This window comes from Rhinoraja longicauda, chromosome 14 (genome assembly GCF_053455715.1).
Source record: "Rhinoraja longicauda isolate Sanriku21f chromosome 14, sRhiLon1.1, whole genome shotgun sequence".
Lineage (NCBI taxonomy): Eukaryota > Metazoa > Chordata > Chondrichthyes > Rajiformes > Arhynchobatidae > Rhinoraja > Rhinoraja longicauda.
This window is the reverse complement of record NC_135966.1, coordinates 14,048,187-14,068,112: the sequence shown is the minus strand read 5'-3', so window position 1 is coordinate 14,068,112 and position 19,926 is coordinate 14,048,187. Positions and strand designations below refer to the sequence as shown.

Genomic DNA, 19,926 nt, shown 5'->3' with positions numbered 1-19,926 from the left:
TGTAGCCATGTCTCAGTTATTCCCACAACATCATACTTGCCAATGTCTAACTGAGCCTCAAGCTCATCCACTTTATTTATTATACTTCGCGCATTTAAATACAACACTTTAATTTCGGTATTCACCTCCCCTCTCATATCGGTCACAATTGGGCCTGACCTTACTCTCTTATCCCTTCTAGATCTTCCCTTTCCATTTATTCGAGAGAAAAGAATTGGGATGTGTAAGGAAAAAGTAAAATAGAAAACAAAACAATTTCTGTTTTCTTTGTGATGCAAAAAGTATCTCTGTTCAATTACCTTTCTATAAATAGCAGAATATACTCATGATAGGTCTGACATTGTACATGTAGTCCAAGAACTACAGACTGTTGGAAATAATAGTCGATTTTCACACATGAATGTAGCACAACCCGTATGCGCATTTGGCGTGCATACCTTTTTTTATGCACCATATTGTGAATTTTGATGTAACATTTTGAATTTTGGATATCAAAATTATGAATTTGTAAAATCAAATGTTGGGAGATCTGCATGAATACTTTTTATTTGTATTTACCATGGAGAGGTCATGAAAGCTAGGGAATTCTGGGAAGAGAGTAGAGATCTCTTGAAACATATCCACATTACAGAAGAGCAGATGCTGGCGAACTTAAACCAAATAAAAATGGATACAATGGCGGGCCATGACTAAGTATATCCTGGGACATTGTGAGTAACCAAGGAAGAAATTGGTGGGTGCCTGGCAAAGATATTTGTGTCGTGGGTGTGGTATTGGAAAGCTGGAAGATGGCTAATCTCATGTCTTTATGTGAGAAGGGCTGCAAAAAATTTCCTCAAATATTTTCATTATAACCAACATCAAATTAATTTGTTTGTCATCTGTATTAACAATTTGGATGAAAATGGTATAATGAACAGGGAAGAAGATTATAATTACAGCAGGATCTAGATGAGCTAGGGAAGTGGGCCATGAAATGGCAATGGACTTTAACTTGGACAAGTAAAAGGCATTGTATATTGGTAAATTAAACTAGGGCAGGAGTTGGACAGTAAATGTCAGACCCTGGAGAGTGTTGTAGGACAGTGAACTTTAGGGGTAATAGTGACAGGGTGATGAAAAAGGTGTAAAGCACGCTTGCCTTCATTGGTCAGTGCATTGAGTACAATGATTGGGATGTCATGTTGTAACTGTACAAGGTGTGGGTGGGACTACACTTGGAGTCTTGTGTGCAGTTCTGGTCACCTAGAAATTGCAAGATTGTTGATAGGCTGGAAAGAATGTATACAAGGCTGACACTGGGACTTGAGGGTTTGAGTTATAAGGAAAGCCTGGAGCTTTTTTTTGCCCCAGAAACATAGGGAGCTGAGGGTGACCTTGGAGATATATAAAATCAGGAAGAGTATTGATATGGGGTAAGATCAGTTAGGATAGAGGTGTTTAAAACAAGAGGTCATGGATATATTTGAGAGGGAAAGATATAAAAGTGATGTGAGGGGCAACCTTTACACACGGAGGATGGTGGGTATGTTGAACCAGCTGCCAGATAAAGTGGTAGAGATGGGTACAATTATAACATTCAAAATACCTTTGGACAGGCACATGGACGCAAAAGGTTTCAAGGAATATGGGCCTAATTCAGGCAAATGAGTCTATCGGTCGTCATTGTTGATCGTCGGCGCCATCCGGAGGTCGCACCACTATCTTACACGGGCAACTTGGTCTGCATGGACAAGTTGGGATGAAGGGCTTGATTCCTCACTCTGACTTGACAAAATTACTTAGTACAATTTTTTTTTTCATTACAGATGACAAAAACAAAAATGACCATTTATCTAAAACACACAAAATTGACTACAAAGATATTAATTGCACTGGAGAGAAGAAAAGTGTTGAATTTTATTTTGCATCTGATGCTAGGTAAGCATAAAACCATTACTTGGATTTCAAACACAAAGGGATATGATTGTTAACTATGATGTGTTTAAAAATTGATATTTTTGGAAGGAAAATGCAATTTGTTTTGATCTTCAAGAATCTTGCATTTTCATGAAATTTGACCTGGCAATTCCAGTTGTGATGCTCATCAAACATTTGGAATATAGGACACAAATATGGTGATGTAACTTGTCATCCAGTGGTTATTTTGAGCATTGCCATGCGAAATGGTTTGCAGTTTTCTACTTTGGCCACTCAAAAAGAAGTCCATGTAGGGAACATCAACTGCCTTGCCCTCATCAATCTCCTTGATCATTTCTTCAACAAACTCAATCAAATTCTTGTCCCTCCTTCAGCAATGTTCATTATTTTAACTATAAAATCCCAAATCTCACTTACCTATCCATGCACTGCATTCATCTGTCTTACCTTTCAGGCCTCTTGCATTAATATAAATGCAGTTTTAACGATTTGGCTTTCCTCACGCCCAATCCTCTGTGTTGTTGATGGAACCTGCTCTCTATAACTTTTGTATTTGTCTCAATCTTCTCATCTATCTCATTGCTGCTTTGAGCAAATGAGTTTAAACCTACCTGAGAAGCTCTAACAAATCTCCCCACCAGGAAATTGGTCCTCCTCCATTGCAGGTGCAAGCATCCCTCTTGTACCTCTGCCCTAGAAGAAATCCCAAAGGTCCAGAAAATGGATCCTTGTCCCCTGCATCTGCTACTTAGCTACATATTTATCTGCACTACACTCTTTCTCCTACTCGGTTTATTTCCTGAATTTAATGTGGTGAAATATCCAAGTATTTTACAATATTAAATTGCTAATAACAAGAAAGGTGCAACATTATTGCTGAGGAAAATCTGAATTTGGGCAGATTTTTTTTGCAGCAAAGCTTATCAGTCATTGATTGTATAAATTATTGCCACATCACATACATAGTTAAAAAGTAATAAAGTAAAAACAAGGATGCCGGTTTACACAAAAGGACACAAAGTGCTGGCGTAACTCAATGGGTTAGGCAGCAGCTCTGGAGAACACGGATAGGTGAGGTTTTGGATCAGGACCTTCCTTCAGACATGAAGGGTCCCAACCCGAAATGTCACCTATCCATGTTCTCCAGAGCTGCTGCCTAACCCGCTGAGTTACTCCAGCACTTTGAGTCGTAAAAAGTAATAAAATGCATTTTGTATTTTTGCGTTAGTTTGTTGGTGTGTGCATATATAGATATATTGTGTGTATGTATAACTATATATATATATATATATATATATATATATATAAAATAATTTAAACAGTAGTTTAATTATCTATCAATTCTTCAACAGTGCAATCATTGAGCACACAAACAAAGTGATGTTTCTGGAGGATGATGACATTGCTGCAGTGGTGGATGGTTGTCTCTCCATTCACCGTGCTAATAGATCAGTGGGTGATTTAGCATCCAGAACTGTACATACTCTGCAAATGGAATTGCATCAAATCATGAAAGGTGAGTGGTACCTGCAGAAACGCGTGCAATGAGCAATGACTGCATATTTATTACAGGAACCAAACACAGGGTCTTCTTCTTCTTTCGTGTCCATCATCCATGTTAACACAGGGTTATACTTTTTATGAAACTGTGTTCTAAATTTATGTCATCTAACACCAGTACAATAAAGAAACGTGTAGAAACAAGGAACTGAAGATACTGGTTTACAAAAAAAGACAGAATGCTAGAGTAACTCGGCGAATTAGACAGCGTCTCTGGAGAATATCGAAAGGAGACGTTTCGAGTTGGGACCCTCCTTCAGACTCATGCGGCCAGGAGGGAAGAAACACGGCATTTGGATTGAGGGGGGGAAGGGGGTTAACCAAGCGGGAATTAATCAGCTGGGAAGTTGCAGAGCCCACCGCCCACACGTGGTGCGCCAGGGCCAGGCCTGGTAATCACACTGCCTTCACGCTGCTCGCTCGTGTTGGAATAAGGTTGCTCTGCAAACTGGGAAAGCCCTTAATGGGCCAAATGGCCTCCTTCCTGGGGAAATTTAGAAGGAAGCCAGTTTCAAAAAATGGCTATTTTTTAAATTCCCTACAACTGCTTACATTTCAGTTTCACAGAGTGATGGTTCATATACACTGATCAGCCAAAACATTATGACCTGATGAGCCAAAACATCATGACCATCTGCCTAATATGCTGTTAGTCCTCCGTGTGCAGCCCCATATGCAGCAGGGTGCGATGCACTGTGTATTGTGACACATTCCTTCCGTGACCACCATTAACATTTTCTGTGACTTGTGCCACAGTAGACCTTCTGTCAGTTCGGACCAGATGGGAAAGCCTTTGTTGTCCTTGCGCATCAATGAGCCTTGAACGCCCAACACCTTGTTGCCGGTTTGTGGTTTGTTCCTCCTCGGACCACTGTCGGTAGGTACTCACCATTGCTGACCGAGAGCATCGCACAACCCTTGCCATTTCAGAGAAGGTCTGACCCAGTCGTCTGGCCATAACAATTTGGCCCTTGTCAAAGTCACTCGGGTCTTTACTCCTGCCCATTTCCCCTGCATCCAACACTGCAAGAACTGACTGTTCACTTGCTGCCTAATTTATTCCACCACTTGACAGGTGCCATTGTAACAAGATAATCAAAGTTATTCACTTTGCCTGTCAGTGGTCATAATGTTTTGGCTGATCGGTGTATTTTCATCAAAGTCAATTTTTCATTATACCTTTAGACATATGAAGGAAACTACAGTTGTATTATCAGTTCCAAAAATAATTTGTTCATGCTCCATGGCTTCATGCATAATTACTATAATCATAAAAAATCTAAAATTAATTCTTCATTTTCCAACATTAAATTTATCTAATTACCACGTCTGATCTGTTCTTTCTGCTGTAAATTCGTTCACAGATTTCCCACCAATTCTTTTTAATTGTTTTGTTATCCCCTTTTGGATTAAGGATATCCTATCGATTTTGTTTAAACTGCTGGATAAATTGTGCATGGTTTATGATTCCAACAATGAACAGTAGATTGTGCAAAGATTTATAAAAGTACCATTTCCAGTTAATTTTAAAATCACTTAGAGTAATATAATGATTATTTTTATTACTTTTCTAATGCAGGAAACTTCCAAGCATTCATGCAGAAAGAGATTTTTGAACAGCCAGAATCTATATTCAATACATTGCGAGGGAGAGTAAATTTTGAAGATGGCACAGGTAATATATAGTTACACTTAAAGCATAAAATCTAGCTTCATTTTGAAGTATTATGTCATTCATCAGTTGGCAAATTACTAGCATTTTGAATGCATTTTATTTATAAGGAGTCATTAAATAGACCCGTATTTATTACAGTGACGCTAGGTGGATTGAGAGACCACATCAAAGAAATAAAACGATGCAGACGTTTGCTCTTGATTGGGTGTGGAACGAGTTACCATTCTGCAGTTGCAGTAAGTTTGAATATTCAGTCTTCTATTCATTTACCTTTAATTTTCTTTGCCAGTCTTTAGGTATAGGAGACCAAAAGTGTTTAGAAAGTAGTTAAATCAGCAGTGCATGAAAAAGCCTTTAATACAAGGCACTCTGCTCCATTTTATCACCAGCTAGGCCTTTGATATCATATACCTCCTGTGAAAACAAATTGCAACCATGGGAAAGAGTGAAGCTTGCAATGGAAAACTGCATGAAAAGCCACCTGGGGTTCGAGTAGGAAATTGAATGAGTAGGAGGAAGTCAATGGAGGGTTTGAAAGAAAATATTAGGGTCTGGACACACTGCATGAGCAGACCAATGTGGGAAATGTACTGGCATCAGGGCAGTGCTGAGATTAGCCAAAGAGATTGGGAGATGCTGAGGGTGTTGTGAGCAAGGTCAGTGGAAAGATTGCTGAGGGAAGATGTTTCCATATTACTGTCATTGGCCATCTCTGGGAACCAACTTATTTTTGTCTAATGTGCCAATTGTCCAACTGTGATAGTTTTAAGGAAATTGGTAGCATTTCATCTCATCAAATAATGGGCCAATAAATCTTGGAATAGAAAACATATTGACTTAAAGTCCCATCTGTCTCATTGAATGCATGTGAAAGACTTCATCGTACTTGAACAGATAATGGCCCTCAAAAATCCCAAATAAAAGAGAATATGTACTAATTCTATGTTTAGCTGGCATCTGCTTGTAATTGAAATGTTAATATTTCTAGACAGTTTGAACAAAAGTTACCTTGAATTGTGCATAAGAATGGTTGTTTATTTTATTATTCCTACCATGTAACCAGCATAGATGGATCATTGTATTTTAATTTTTGGTCAATTTAGACACGCCAAGCATTGGAAGAACTAACTGAACTCCCGGTGATGGTTGAACTTGCTAGTGATTTCTTGGACAGAAGTACACCAGTTTTCAGAGATGATGTCTGTTTCTTCATTAGCCAGTCAGGTATATATAAATAGACAATAGACAATAAAACTTGAAATAACACCAAAATTCAAAGATAGAAGGTTTCTAAGGTCTTTTATTGTCATGTGTACCAATTAAGGTTCAGTGATATTCATATTACCAGACAGCCTTACTAAAAAAAAGGAACAAGATACACAACTCCATAAAAGTTAACATAAACATTCACCACAGTGGATTCCTCACTGTGATGGAAGGCAATAAAGTCTAATCTTCCCTCATTTTCTCTCGCCATCGGGGCTGTTGAACCTTCCACAATCGAAGCTCCCACAGCCGGCGATCGAAGCTCCTGCGTCTGGGCGGTCGAAGCCCCTGCGGCTTCGAGCTCTCGAAGTCGGTCTCAAACCAGGGACCGTGAGCTTCACGATGTTAAGTCCGCAGGCTCCCACGGTTGGAGCTCCGAGGTCGATCCCTGGCAAAGGGATCGCCAGCTCCATGATGGTAAGTCCTGCAGGCTCCCGCGGTTGGAGCTCCCGAAGTCGGTCTCCAGCAGAGGCTACCAACTCCTCGATGTCAGGCTGCAGTGCGGACAGAGATACGATATGGAAAAAAAAATCGCATCTCCATCGAGGTAAGAGATTGTAGAAAAGTTTCCCCCAACCCCCCATCCCCCACATAAAACAAGCTAAAGAACACGAAAACATACATTTAACACATACAATAAAACAACAAAGAAGGAAGGGACAGACAGACTGTTGGCGAGGCGGCCATTGCTGGCGCCACCCGGTGAAAATCTTGTAATAACATGCACTTATAAGTTATTATGAAGAAATTATCCTTTCTGGCAATTTAGAAGAGATATCAGAAACTAATTATTGAACAATGTGGAGACAAGTAACTGCAGATTCTGGTTTACACAAAAGACACAAAATGTTGGAATAACTCAGTAGGCCAGGCAGCATCATTGAAAAACATGGACAGGTTTGGGTCAAGATCCTTCTTCAGACTGATTGCAGGTGTGGGAGGACACTCTAGCTTTCTTCTTTCGCACTCGGTCTGAAGAAGGGTCTCGACCTCAAATGTCACCTATCCAGATATCCAGGGATGATGTCTGACCCGCTGAGTTATTCCATCATTTTGTGTCTTTACACATTAATTCATTGTAATTTTAATCACTGAAGTAAGGTGAAAGAAGATAACTGTAAAATGATCTAATTTTGTATTATGCCAATGTATCATTTTGTATCATACCGGACTCTATTTGTTTAACAGGTGAAACTGCAGATTCTCTCATGGCTCTGCGTTATTGTAAGAATCGTGGTGCCTTGACTGTTGGCATTACCAACACAGTTGGAAGCTCCATTTCTCGAGAAACTGATTGTGGTATACATATTAACGCTGGACCTGAAATTGGAGTAGCAAGCACAAAGGTTAATGAGTTTTTGTAAACAATGTTATCTTTTTATTTATGCTGTACCACTGATACAACACAATACGACTTAATAATAAAAACTGAAAATAGAGGAAAGGCTCAGCAGGTAGGAGAGAACACGTGTTAACATATCTCAATAGCAAACGGTCATGTGGGATTATCCAATCTAAAACAACCATTCTGAAATCAAGAAAAGCGCAGAAGATTGTTGGTACTGCAGATGAAGTAGCTATAGTTACTTCCTTTTAAAACCTTGGAAATAATCTGGGGTTTTGTCACTCGTGTTATTTTCACTTTCCTTGTATCACTTTCCTTAAATGAACTTTGGTGTGTACTGTCTCAATAACTCTTGTGGAAATCCTGCAAATGCGATAATAATGATGGTTGTTATTAGCCGTTTATATTGTTCATCTGGCAAATCTGCCAGCTGTTGGAAACTCCAAGTGATTGGCTTTCAGTTTTGGATGCCTTTAAGAAACCGAACGCCTATTATAACTGCATTATCCCTCCACATCTTCATTGCAAGGGATTATTTTTCCAAAAAATGATCCTGATTGATCCCTGTTTAGACAAATTTTACTTTAGCTATTGAAAGTAGCAGGTCTTATGTTACCAGCTAGTTGAGAGAAGAATTTAAAGAATTTGTTTTCGAAGACATATAGTGATATTCTCAATCAATTTTGAAACAAGAATGAACCTGGTCATATAGGAAAAGTAGTGTAGTGAAACACTAGTTATCCATTATCAGTTGTTCAGAAATCCCCTTAGTTTGGCATATGTTCATTTGGGGCTTTGTTTCTCACATTCTTTTCTAATTTAATGTGTTCTCTGGAAAAGTTATATTACTACTGAGTAACATGTAAAATGTATGTTGGGATATTAATGAGGTGGTAGGATTGATAGTCCACCACCAACCAAGTCCTGTCCATGATGGGTTGTCAGTTTCACTGTGATTCCCAGCTGAGATCGTGCTATGTGTAATTGAAGAACTAAAATGATTTTCTTTATAATAAATATACATTTTTATTTATATATGAACGGTATAAAAATTAACACGCTAATTTGTATGTTTGCAATGGCACAAGAACATAAATTTAGGTTAGTCTTACTCCCATGTTGTATTAGAATAATACCAGTTGTTATTTTCTAGTCTTCAGTTTCTCTGTTATGCTCTCTGTTTGAATTGCTCTCTGCTGGATTCTAAGCTGACCTCATCCATAAAAGTGTTTTTGTTTGGAATAAAATTACATAAAATAAAAAATCTGCATGAAGCCCAGAAATCATAAAATCTCCATTCTGCAGTTATTGGCACAAACAAACAAAGAATGATTTCTACTGTTGTCATATGAATTTAATGCAAATTTTACAATAATGGGCAATATTGTCTGCCCTATTTGTGCTAATGCTGTAAAACAGTATTGTTCAGATTGGATCTCAATTTGGCATTGCAATGTATGCTTTGAAAAAAAAAGAATGCCTTTTGCTCACCATGCAAAAGGCATTGTAAAAGATACCCTGAGTAAAATGGTAAAAGTTTGAAGGAGTAGGAAAAAATCTGCAGATGCTGGTTTAAATCGAAGGTAGACACAAAATGCCGGAGTAACTCAGCGGGTCAGGCAGCATCTCAGGAGAGAAGGAATGGGTGATGTTTCGGGTCGAGACCCTTCTTCACTCTGAAGAAAGGTCTCGACCCGAAACTCCACCCATTCCTTCTTTCCCGAGATGCTGCCTGACCTGCTGAGTTACTTCAACATTTTGTGTCTACCTTTGGTAAAAGTTTGAGTTCTTTAAAATGGTAAGATTAGAGTTAGTTATCAAACAGAATTTATAGTGCTAAACCATGCCTGATAATCCTTATAGCCACACAATGTTTTAAGATATTATAAATATTAACGAAAACATCATTGTGAACCTCCTGACAATTGTTTATTTGAACTTACTTACAGGCCTATACAAGCCAGTTTGTTTCCTTGATTATGTTTGGCCTCATGATGTCTGAGGATCGTATCTCAATACAGAAAAGAAGAAAGGACATCATTGCTGGACTTCAATTTTTACCAGGTGGTTATCATCGTATGCCAAACCGTGCACTGAAATTTAACCAGCCAATAGTTTATTAAATCATTGTTGAGGAGTACATAAAGATTAACTAGCTTTATTTTAAAATGTTACTATGTTATTTTGAACCAGGTTTTAACAGTGGTTTGGCTCGATCGGCTCAGCTGGGAAACCATGGACTTTCCTCTTGCTCTCTTCACCAGTGATCATCTCTTGATCTTCTATCCCAAAATGCCCCAATCCCAAAGAATTGGGGATTATTCCCTTGAAATCTAAATTGTGGTCTCCTACTCACCAGTGCCTCACCGCTTCTATCACTTTTGAGGAGGATTCACACCTAAAACATAAGAACAAGGGGTGAAAGTGTTTAGATTGGGGATTCAATTATTTTCCCCCAAAAGCTGCCTGATCTACTGAGCATTCCCAGCATTCTTTTAGAGTTCCCGCAACTGTAGTGCTCTGCATCTCCTAGTTCCAGTATTATTTATCTCTTCTTTCCTCGTTCATCTCCTTCAGATAGATTGGTCATCATCACCATCACTCAACTGGCACCATAATCACTCCCATCAATCAGTGTCCATTCTATCAAACGTGAGGAATTACACTGGTAATCTGATGCCATTGCATTTATGAAGAAGTGTTCTAAACGCACATGACACGGAGAAAAAAAATCTCCGAATCGGTTCTGAAATGGGCAAACCCTTGTCTTTGTTTGACCAGTGACTCCAAGTTTTTTGTTCCCCAACACGAGCTTCCCTGCATTCACTTTGGGAAATTTGGTAAAGAAGGATTATCAATCAATTTTACAGTTTGGGGTTAGGGATTTCTTTTCCTGTTAATAATTGGGGAATGAAATCTTTCTTTCTTTCGTATGTCAACTACAACAGTCAAAAGTGGCAATTGGTGCTTCAGAGTACCGTAGTTGACGCTTTGCTGCACATTTTGCCAGTTCCGTAGAACTACCCAGGGTGGACAACGAGGACGTAAAGCAGCTCACATCCCGGGGAATTAAATGGTTTTCCATTGAACCAGGAAATGTTTGAGGCAGAGGAAATTATGTGATTGTAAAGGAAAAAAAGGCCATTGTGATTAGTTCAGTCAGAGAGTTGTGAATCTCTGGAATTCTCTGCCTCAGAAGGCAGTGGAGGCCAATTCTCTGAATGCATTCAAGAGAGAGCTGGATAGAGCTCGTAAGGATAGCGGAGTCAGGGGGTATGGGGAGAAGGCAGGAACGGGGTACTGATTGAGAATGATCAGCCATGATCACATTGAATGGCAGTGCTGGCTCGAAGGGCCGAATGGCCTCCTCTTGTGTCTATTGTCTACTCTGTGAAAGATCTGGTATAGAACTTTAGGGGAGGTGGGGGTGGGGGATGGGGATGAAATGTGCCCTTCCTCTGTGGTAAATTTGATAGTATTTGGAAACCTGTTTTTCTTATGAAATATTTGCGTGCATATTGCTTTGAATATAGATAAATAAATTTGAATTAATATAATTTCTGTAATTTTCCTCACTACTGCCCTCATTTATCAACCCGTTATTATTATTTCCATGCAACTTCTCTTAGATTTGATCAAAGAAGTTTTGTCCTTGGATAAACAGATTGAACAATTGGCCAAAGAGATGTTCCAGCACAAATCACTTCTAGTCATGGGCCGTGGCTATCATTATGCTACTTGCCTTGAAGGAGCTTTAGTAAGTAGAACCTCGATTTGAAAAATCCTTCTTTCTAATTTGCTTAGCAATCAAAATCAAAGGCTGCTATAAATCAGAAATAAAAAAATGGAAATGCTCTTGACAATCTGGCAGCATTTGTAGCGAGAAATTGATAATCTATTACAAAAGTCATTCATTTGAAAAGACCATTGTGTTATTTAGTTTCTTCACGTGTGTCCCTTTCATCCCACACCAATGAATTCTTCTGCAAAGCCAAGCTGCATATTGTTAAAATTGCTTGGACTGAAACATTGTAGATTTATTTCAAGATAATTCGATAAATGCTTCTTAACAAATGAATATTAAAGAAGTGTGCAGTTAGAGCATTGGACTTAGAGTTAGGCTGATGGCATGACTGATAAATTAAGTTGCTATTTCAGTGCTGGAACCCTGTTTAGTTTCCTAATATTGCACAATGGGTATATTCATTTAAATTTAAAATACACTGTTAAACAGTGGCAAAGAAGGAGCTAAATTACCTCCTTGAAGTTCATAATCTTGCATATACCATGTTCCCCCTTGCCCCATTTAAAGTTGAACGTTTGAATGAGTTCCTATTATTTTATTTCCTTGGCTTATAATATCTTTTGTTCAAGGTTTTTTATTCAATTGCTGAAGACGATGTTATGTTTTTTCCCTGTCTCCTTCAAATAGATAAAATCCATTTAGAAATTGAGGTTCCTTTTGATCGAAATGGCTCAATATATTTTGAAGATTTCTTTCCCTTTATGCTTGTCAGGACATAACATATAACTATTTGATGAATATCAGGACACAAATGAGTCTACATTTTTTCACTTTTACCGACTTGCTGATATTTCCATTCTGTTTCATCCTGCCAGGGACAAATCAATTTTCTCCTTGAAATTGTTTTAAACTTTCAGTCCATTGTTTGGTTATTGCTGAATCCTCATATTTTTTAGATATAAATAAATTCCCTGTGTTTTATTCGCTGCCAGTCCATTTATTATAAAAAGTATCAATGGATGACATTATTATTCACCAATAATGTTAGCTGTTACCAATATTGTGTTTACAAACTATTTTAGTTTTATTGCAATGTTGTGATGTATGCCAGGCCCATGTGTAAGGCTGCTTAATTAACCGGGTCTGTTAAATTTACTGTACATTCATGACAGCCTTACATTTTGGGGTATTTCTTGCTCATTGCCATGCTAGTTGTGATCATATTTTATGTAGCTGCTCCATATCAATGCCAGTAATTCCATATTTCTTCATTTTATTTCTAAAGAAGTATTTAAAAGAATTTTGTTTTGCCTTATCCCAAGTTGAATATTTTGTTTACATATTCCACAAAAATAGGGAGAAAACTGAACCCCTTTGCTTAGATTAGGTTAACTTGTTTTCCAACTCCATTTTGCATCTTGATACTTAATGTCCTTCGTCGCCAAGATGTTAATTAAATCTTCCAAATTTTATTCACTGTACCTCGATGTCTGTGACAATAATAAACTAAAATAAAAAAGTGGATTTTGAGGGTCCATATCATTTTAAGGAACACTTCAAATTTGCATTGCATGGGGTAGAAAGAGCTCTGGATTTGTTCACAAGTGTCTGAGCTGTAATTTTTAAAGTGTGTCAGCAACGACCATGGTTTCCGTGGTGAAGAACAGTTCATTTACATCCATTTTAGTGATTGAATCAAGCCTGGATTCATTATTTCCTTCCTTCTTTTTGTATAAAATGATATTTATTTCAGCAATAGTTAGGGGAGGTTGCTTTTTATCTGTACTTTATAGCTATGGTGTAAATAGATCCCAATTATTTTCCATTGCTACAAATCACTTACCATTATGAAAATTGAAGCAAATGACTTCTTTCCTCGCATTAAACTCCCAGATGGCGTGCTTTTTGCTCACTCATTTAGTCTATAACTGTTTTATAATTTCCTATTGCATCACACAACTTAATTTGTCTCTTGGTCTGCACGTTTTTGTACATCTGTCTGGAGTTTTGAATGTAAATGATGAAAATGGCTACAAAGTATTTATTGGTTGTAGGAAAAGGGACATAAAATACTGGAGTGCAGTAACTCAATGGGTCAGGCAGCATCTCTGGAGAATATGGACAGGTAACTTTTCGGGTCTGGACCCTTCTTCAGACAGATTGTGGTGGGGCGTGAAGAAGGCGGCAAGAGGGAAGGGCAGGACAAAGCCTGGTAAGTGATAGGTGGATGCAGGTGAGGAGGGTTTTTGATATGCAGATGGTGGGCCACAGGCCAGAGATGAAAAGACAAAAAGGTGTGAGATAAGGTTAGAAGAGTTGCAAATTGTGAAACCAGAAGAAGGAATGTAGGTTGAGGGATAGGGAGAAATTGGTGCAAGGCCAGGTGGGGCACAGGAGAAAGAAGGGGGAGGGGAAAAGAAAAGAAAAGTGTGGGGGGTGGGGTGGGTTGATCAGTTGCTTGAAATTGGAGAATTAAGTTTTAATCCTGTGGGGTTGTAAGCTACCCAAGCGGTGCTATTCCTCCAGTTTGCATATGGCCTCACTCTTGGCAATGGTAGAGGCTTAGGAAAGAAGGGACAGTATGGGAAGAGGAGTTCAAATGGTTAGCAAACGGAAGATCCAGTAGGCCTTTGGCACCTGTGCAGATCTCGTTTCATAATCTTTACCACTAACTTCCACCCTGCCCTCCGATTCACTTGGATTATCTCTCTCCTCTCTTGATCTCTCTGTCTCTATCACAGGAGACAGACTATTGACTGACGGTTATTACAAACCCAACAACTCCCACAGTTATCTGGACCACACATCCACCCACCTTGCCTTTTGTAAAGGTGAGGCTTTCCATTCCAAGGCATCCAAGATGTCCTCATTCTTTAGTGAACGTGGTTTCTCCCCTGCTGTAATAGATGAATCCCTCACCCGCATCTCCTCTGAGTCCCGTAGTTCTGCTCTGGCTCCCCCTCCTCCCAGATGGAACAAGGATAGAGTTCCCCTGGACTTCGCTTTTCAACCCACCAGTCCTTCCAGGTGAGACAGTGGTTCATGTGCACATCCTCTAACCTCACCTACTGCATCCAGTGTTCTCGAAGTGACCTCCTTTACATTGGTGAGACCATGTGTGGACTTGGCGACCGTTTTAGCAAAGATTTGCGCTCGGTCCGCCAATGCCCACTGAATCTCCTGGTTGCTAAGCATTTTAACTCCCTTTCTCATTCCCATATTGATTCTTTACGTCCTTCACCATCTCCATTGGCAGAGTAAGGCCACACACAAACTGGAGGAACAACACCTCATATTCTGCTTGGGTAGTATACAACCTAACGGTATGAACATTGAATTCCCCAATTTTAAGTTGGGTTTCCACCATCGAGGCCCCATCGTCGCGAGGCTTCACCAAGGCCTCACCGTTGCTGACGCCCCACTTCACGCATCCGTGGTGCCGACCCGGGCCCCAGCTGCAGGCTCCATCGGCCGCTTCGCCCGACCCGGGCTTCGACCCGCGAGACCCCGGCTGGGCCCCAACCCGGGCTTCTACGTGACGATCCGGGAGACACCGAGATTGCGGCTCCTCGATAAAGGCTTCCGGCCGCGTTTCCAGTCCACAGCCGTGGCCCATCGGGAGCCTTCTGGTTGCGTAACCCGTTGGGAAGCCTTCTGGCCACGTGGCCCATCAAAATATTGATTGTAGATCTCTGAAAAGTAATTGACTTTTTCATTATCTTGATAGAAAATCAAAGAAATCACTTACATGCATTCTGAAGGGATCCTGGCTGGAGAGTTGAAACATGGTCCTTTAGCTTTAATTGATAAGCTGATGCCTGTTATAATGATTGTCATGAGAGATTCAAGCTACATGAAGTGTCAGAATGTAATGCAACAGATCACTGCACGACAGGTAGAGTATACTTGTTTTAATTTTCTAATGCATCTGATATTGTATTAGATGTTGCAGTATTAATTATTGTGATATACTAGACTGAGGTGGACCTGTTGGGTCCAAATCTCTCCTGCGGGCCTCTTCTGGGGCAGCCCTCCCCAACTGACGATCCTGCAGGCCTGGCAACCCTCTCCAACTGATGAAGCCCATTGCCGGGCGGGGAGTCCCCCCCGGGGCCGTGGGTGGGCGAGGAAGGACAGGGAAGGGGAGAGGGAGCCACTCACCTCAGCCCCCTGGAGCCAGAGCGAGCCGTGGACACAAAGCCTCTCCTGCAGCACGGCGGCGATCGTGGGCGAACAGCGGCGACGGCCATCTTGTTGGACCCTCTGCCGCCATGCTGCACCACAGGAGGAAGGTCAGGCGCACTGCACGCTGGGACAGGCACCGGTCCTTCCGGCAAGGGGGGGGAGCGCATCTATTAAAGTTAGCGGCAGCTCGTGGGCTCAGCAGCCCCATTCCCCTCATTGGCCTGTAACCTCGCCTGCATTGCTCCAGCACCCTCTCCTCCCCCACTCTCCCCCTCCCCCCCCACTCACCCACTCCATCCCCCTGAACCCCCCCTCCTCCCCTCCCCCCATTTGGATTTGGTGGAGAAGAAATCGTGTCATTTGGGGGCAGAAAGGAGACGTATGACATGCAGTATGTGTATTTCTTTGTAATTATAATCTGTGCGAGTGTATCCCAGTCTTATGCAAGAGAGATATTTGTGATGTTACAAGCTTAATGGTGGGCTAGGATTAGTGCAAGATAGGATGCAGGTATGTAGCACTTGTTAGAGTGAGCTAATTGGCTGCAGCTTCCTTTATTTAGTAGAAACTGGTAGCATAGGTGATGAGAGTAGGAACCAGCTATTGAGCCTTCCTGAGGTGTTGTGGGCCTAACTCAATGAAACACCAATGAAGGGAGATGCCCACTTGATAACCCCAATGATATACTTGCATCTACAGGATTATTATTTTTTTAAGAGCTAATTAATATGTATGTAGCTGTTTTGTGTTTTGTTTTTGCATATTGAATCATTTATTGTGAGTTGGTGTATTTAGTTAGATAATACTTTGGTTTTGTGCAAACAAGTCCCAATTTGAATTCCGCATGCATTACAAATTAAAACACAACGCACTTGTGCTATAACTCCAGGATATCTGGGTGCAAATGCAAATAAACAGAATATTTTAACAGGTTCTACTTCTGGGTCCTCATGATATTACATTTTAACCTAAATATTTAACTAGAAATTTTTGGTTGTGTCACAAATAAATTTCTTTTGTCATTCTTCCATCTGCTTCCTTTTTAGGGCCGTCCAATAGTACTCTGTACAAAGAATGATGAGGAGAGCAAGAAATATGCTTACAGAACTATTGAAATTCCACATTCAGTTGACTGTTTACAGGGTATTTTAACTGTAATACCTCTTCAACTTCTTTCATTCCACTTGGCTGTTCTTCGAGGATATGATGTGAGATAATTTTACATCTTGAGATGAACTTAAAGTGAAAGTATTCAAGTATTTTTAAATGTCAAGCTTTTCAAAATACCATTCATTTAAAAGTTTGTTAGATTGTAAATGGTTTCTGGTTTATATATCAGCCATTAAAGAATTTATTTTTTGTATTTGAATTAAAATTTGGTGGGAGAGACATACTCCAGACTCTCAAAATGGCTTCTGAGAAAGATTGCTTGAATTCTTCATGTAGGTTGAAGATGTCCCAGAAGCCACTTGGACAGATTAATGGGCCGTAAAGATTTAGAGGAATATGGGTCAAAAGCGGGCAGATAGGACGAGCTTAGATGGGCATCTCAGGTGGCATGGATAAATTGGGCAAAATAGTCTGTTTGTCTTCTGTGTGACTCTGACTATGAGATAATGAAGGTAATGGCAGGTTTAGAGTTAGTCCATTGAACAGTCATTTTAGTTTCTCAAATGTTCATAAACAGGAAGTTATGGTGAAACAAACATTTCATTTAGATGTCCATGGAGAATTTAAACAACAAAAGAAGCTTCTTTCTTCAGTCTTTTCCCCCACCATCCATGGGAACCACGTCTAGTAGTTAGGAACTCCTGGGTAATGTTTGGTCGTTCATCAACTTAAGTCCTTTTATCATCCTATCTGGTATAATAGGTAGAAATCAGTAGAACTGAAAGATGACATCTTCCTGCTGCTTCTTCAGATAGTTCATTGGCTTGGAAGTTGCACACTATCGATGACAAAGATTTCAAGGTTCCTCAGTCTTGTACTGTTAATGTTAGTTTCTCCATAGCAGGAAAGAAAATGTTTATGAGGTGATCATTAATAGTGTTGCCAGCTGTCCCGTATTAGTGGGACATCCCGTATATTGGGCTAAATTGATTAGTCCCGTACGGGATCACCCTTGTCCCGTATTAGGCCCGGGGGGGGGGGGGGGCGCTGTAGGCCAGGACACTAGGCCCTGGGGCCGCTATAGGCCCGGATAGTGGAGGCCCGGAGACCCAGGCACCATCTAACGGAGGTTGCGTAGCAATCCCCCCTCCCGGCACGGGCAGCCGACATTGGTGGAGTGGGAGCATGTGGCCGCTGGCTGGGTGAGGTCACGTGGGGCGCGGAACGGTGACGTCACCTTTTGCCCCTTATTTGGGAGTGAGAAAGTTGGCAACCCTAATCATTAACGATATTTAATGTGTTATTTTAGGTTGACTTTCCTCGAAACCTGGCCAAGTCAGTCACTGTTGAATGAGGATCTGAATACCTTGCCCATTGAAGATTGATGTCTGATCATCCTTCAAAATTCTCTTTTGGTTAACGTTTCTCCTGGTGAAATATGAAGCTTATAATTTATCTAACTGGGCTTTCATCAAGTAGGCTATATGCATATTTAATGTAAATCAAATGATACAATAGAACTGGGATACTACTTTAAGTATCTCTATGGTAACTACATCTTGTAGCTATCTTGATTTAAAAGTTTGGAGGAAGTTGATGTTTACATAAGCTGCATAGAATGGATACATGCAAAAGTGCAATATTCACAGCGAAGATAATCAAATGTAAAACCTTTTAACTGTAGCCAATTTTCTATATTATGGCTTTAAGATTATTTATGATTTTTACAAAGAATTCCTCTCAAAATTTATGTTTGAAAATACCTGTACTGATCATGTTTACTAAAATTGTATTTTATTGATTTTATATGTATCCAAAGGTATTCATTGTAAGCTTGAATTAAGTAAAGAAGCAAGGATGAAGTTTGTTTACAGTCATATTTTCATGTGCTTAAATCCACCTTAAAGCCAATGTTAAAACAATGAAGATGTGGATCATATATATGTATTGTATTTTGTTTGGTAATGGCTTACAAACAGAATAAATCATTAAACTATGATGTATTTGTTTAGCATTCAAAATGCATAAGTTGTAAGTTACCATTAAACCAGGAACTGTCATTTTGACCTACACTCAACCCTCGACAGTTACCTATTGGTTCTCTGCCTCAGATTTGATCATCTCTATGGTTACATTTCCATTGAGCGTTTGGCTAATGGAGTTTAACAAGTCTAAACCTCACAGAAAATGAGTGTTGCTTAAGTTTGAAATTTCAAAACGGGATCACCTTTTGTGTAACTTGGTGTAGATATCTGTAATTCTGCAATACTGATTTTTAACCCAGTTTGAGAATATTACATGATTTATTAGCTTATGCTCAAACCAAGTATAATTCAACTTTACATGAAGGAATGGACGTTCAATTTTTCTAGTTGATATGAAATAATAATAATAATAATAAGCATTTATTTTATATAGCGCTTTACCAGGTGCTCAAAGCGCTTTACAAAAACAGTCATAACATAAAAACAAACAGACAAACTATCCTGACGGAGAAGCGGCGAACAAATAGCGCCAGCGTCCTCTCACATCAGGGTCCGGCAGTAGACAATAAAGAACACAAGACACACAATTACAATTTAACACAAACAACCATCACAGTGATTGCTCCAGGCACACCCTCACTGTGATGGAAGGCAAAAAGTCATTATCTCCTCATCATTCTTCTCCCGTGGCGCCACGAGGCGATTGAGGCTCCCAACTTTTGAAGCCCCCACCGGGCGATGGAAAGTCCCAGGGCCGAGCCGAGCAGGCCGATGAAAGTCCTGAGCCCCCACCGGGCGATGGAAAGTCCCAGGGCCGAGCCGAGCAGGCCGATGAAAGTCCTGAGCCCCCACCGGGCGATGGAAAGTGCCGCGGCCAGGCCACGCAGGGCGATGAAGGGCCTGCGGGCGGGTCAATCGTACCTCGCGCTCCGGGGCGGTCGAAGCTGCTACGGCTGGAGCTCCCGAAAACCGGTCGCCAGCCAGAGACCTGCGAACTCCCGATGTTGCGGTCTGCAGGGCCCACGGCCGAAGCCTCCGAGATGGTAAGTCCAGGCCCTGCGACCGGAGTCTTCAAGGTCGATCCCAGCTGGAGGCCGCCGACTCCAAGGTGTTAGGCCGTAGCACGAACGGAGAC

At 40.5% G+C, this 19,926-nt stretch overlaps 1 protein-coding gene across 1 annotated transcript in view; it reads left to right on the top strand.

The window, feature by feature from the left end:
- The window catches only part of LOC144600000 (glutamine--fructose-6-phosphate aminotransferase [isomerizing] 2-like), a 74,231-nt gene extending 55,776 nt beyond the window's left edge, over nucleotides 1–18,455 (top strand). The window contains exons 10-20 of the mRNA XM_078411298.1: nucleotides 1,809–1,920; nucleotides 3,273–3,436; nucleotides 5,060–5,155; nucleotides 5,294–5,391; nucleotides 6,259–6,379; nucleotides 7,610–7,767; nucleotides 9,716–9,830; nucleotides 11,396–11,523; nucleotides 15,239–15,406; nucleotides 16,743–16,904; nucleotides 18,116–18,455. Of these exons, the coding sequence (XP_078267424.1) occupies nucleotides 1,809–1,920; nucleotides 3,273–3,436; nucleotides 5,060–5,155; nucleotides 5,294–5,391; nucleotides 6,259–6,379; nucleotides 7,610–7,767; nucleotides 9,716–9,830; nucleotides 11,396–11,523; nucleotides 15,239–15,406; nucleotides 16,743–16,904; nucleotides 18,116–18,160 (1,367 nt within the window). The 3' untranslated portion in view covers nucleotides 18,161–18,455. The remainder of the gene's footprint in view (nucleotides 1–1,808; nucleotides 1,921–3,272; nucleotides 3,437–5,059; nucleotides 5,156–5,293; nucleotides 5,392–6,258; nucleotides 6,380–7,609; nucleotides 7,768–9,715; nucleotides 9,831–11,395; nucleotides 11,524–15,238; nucleotides 15,407–16,742; nucleotides 16,905–18,115) is intronic.
- Nucleotides 18,456–19,926: the final 1,471 nt, after the last annotated feature.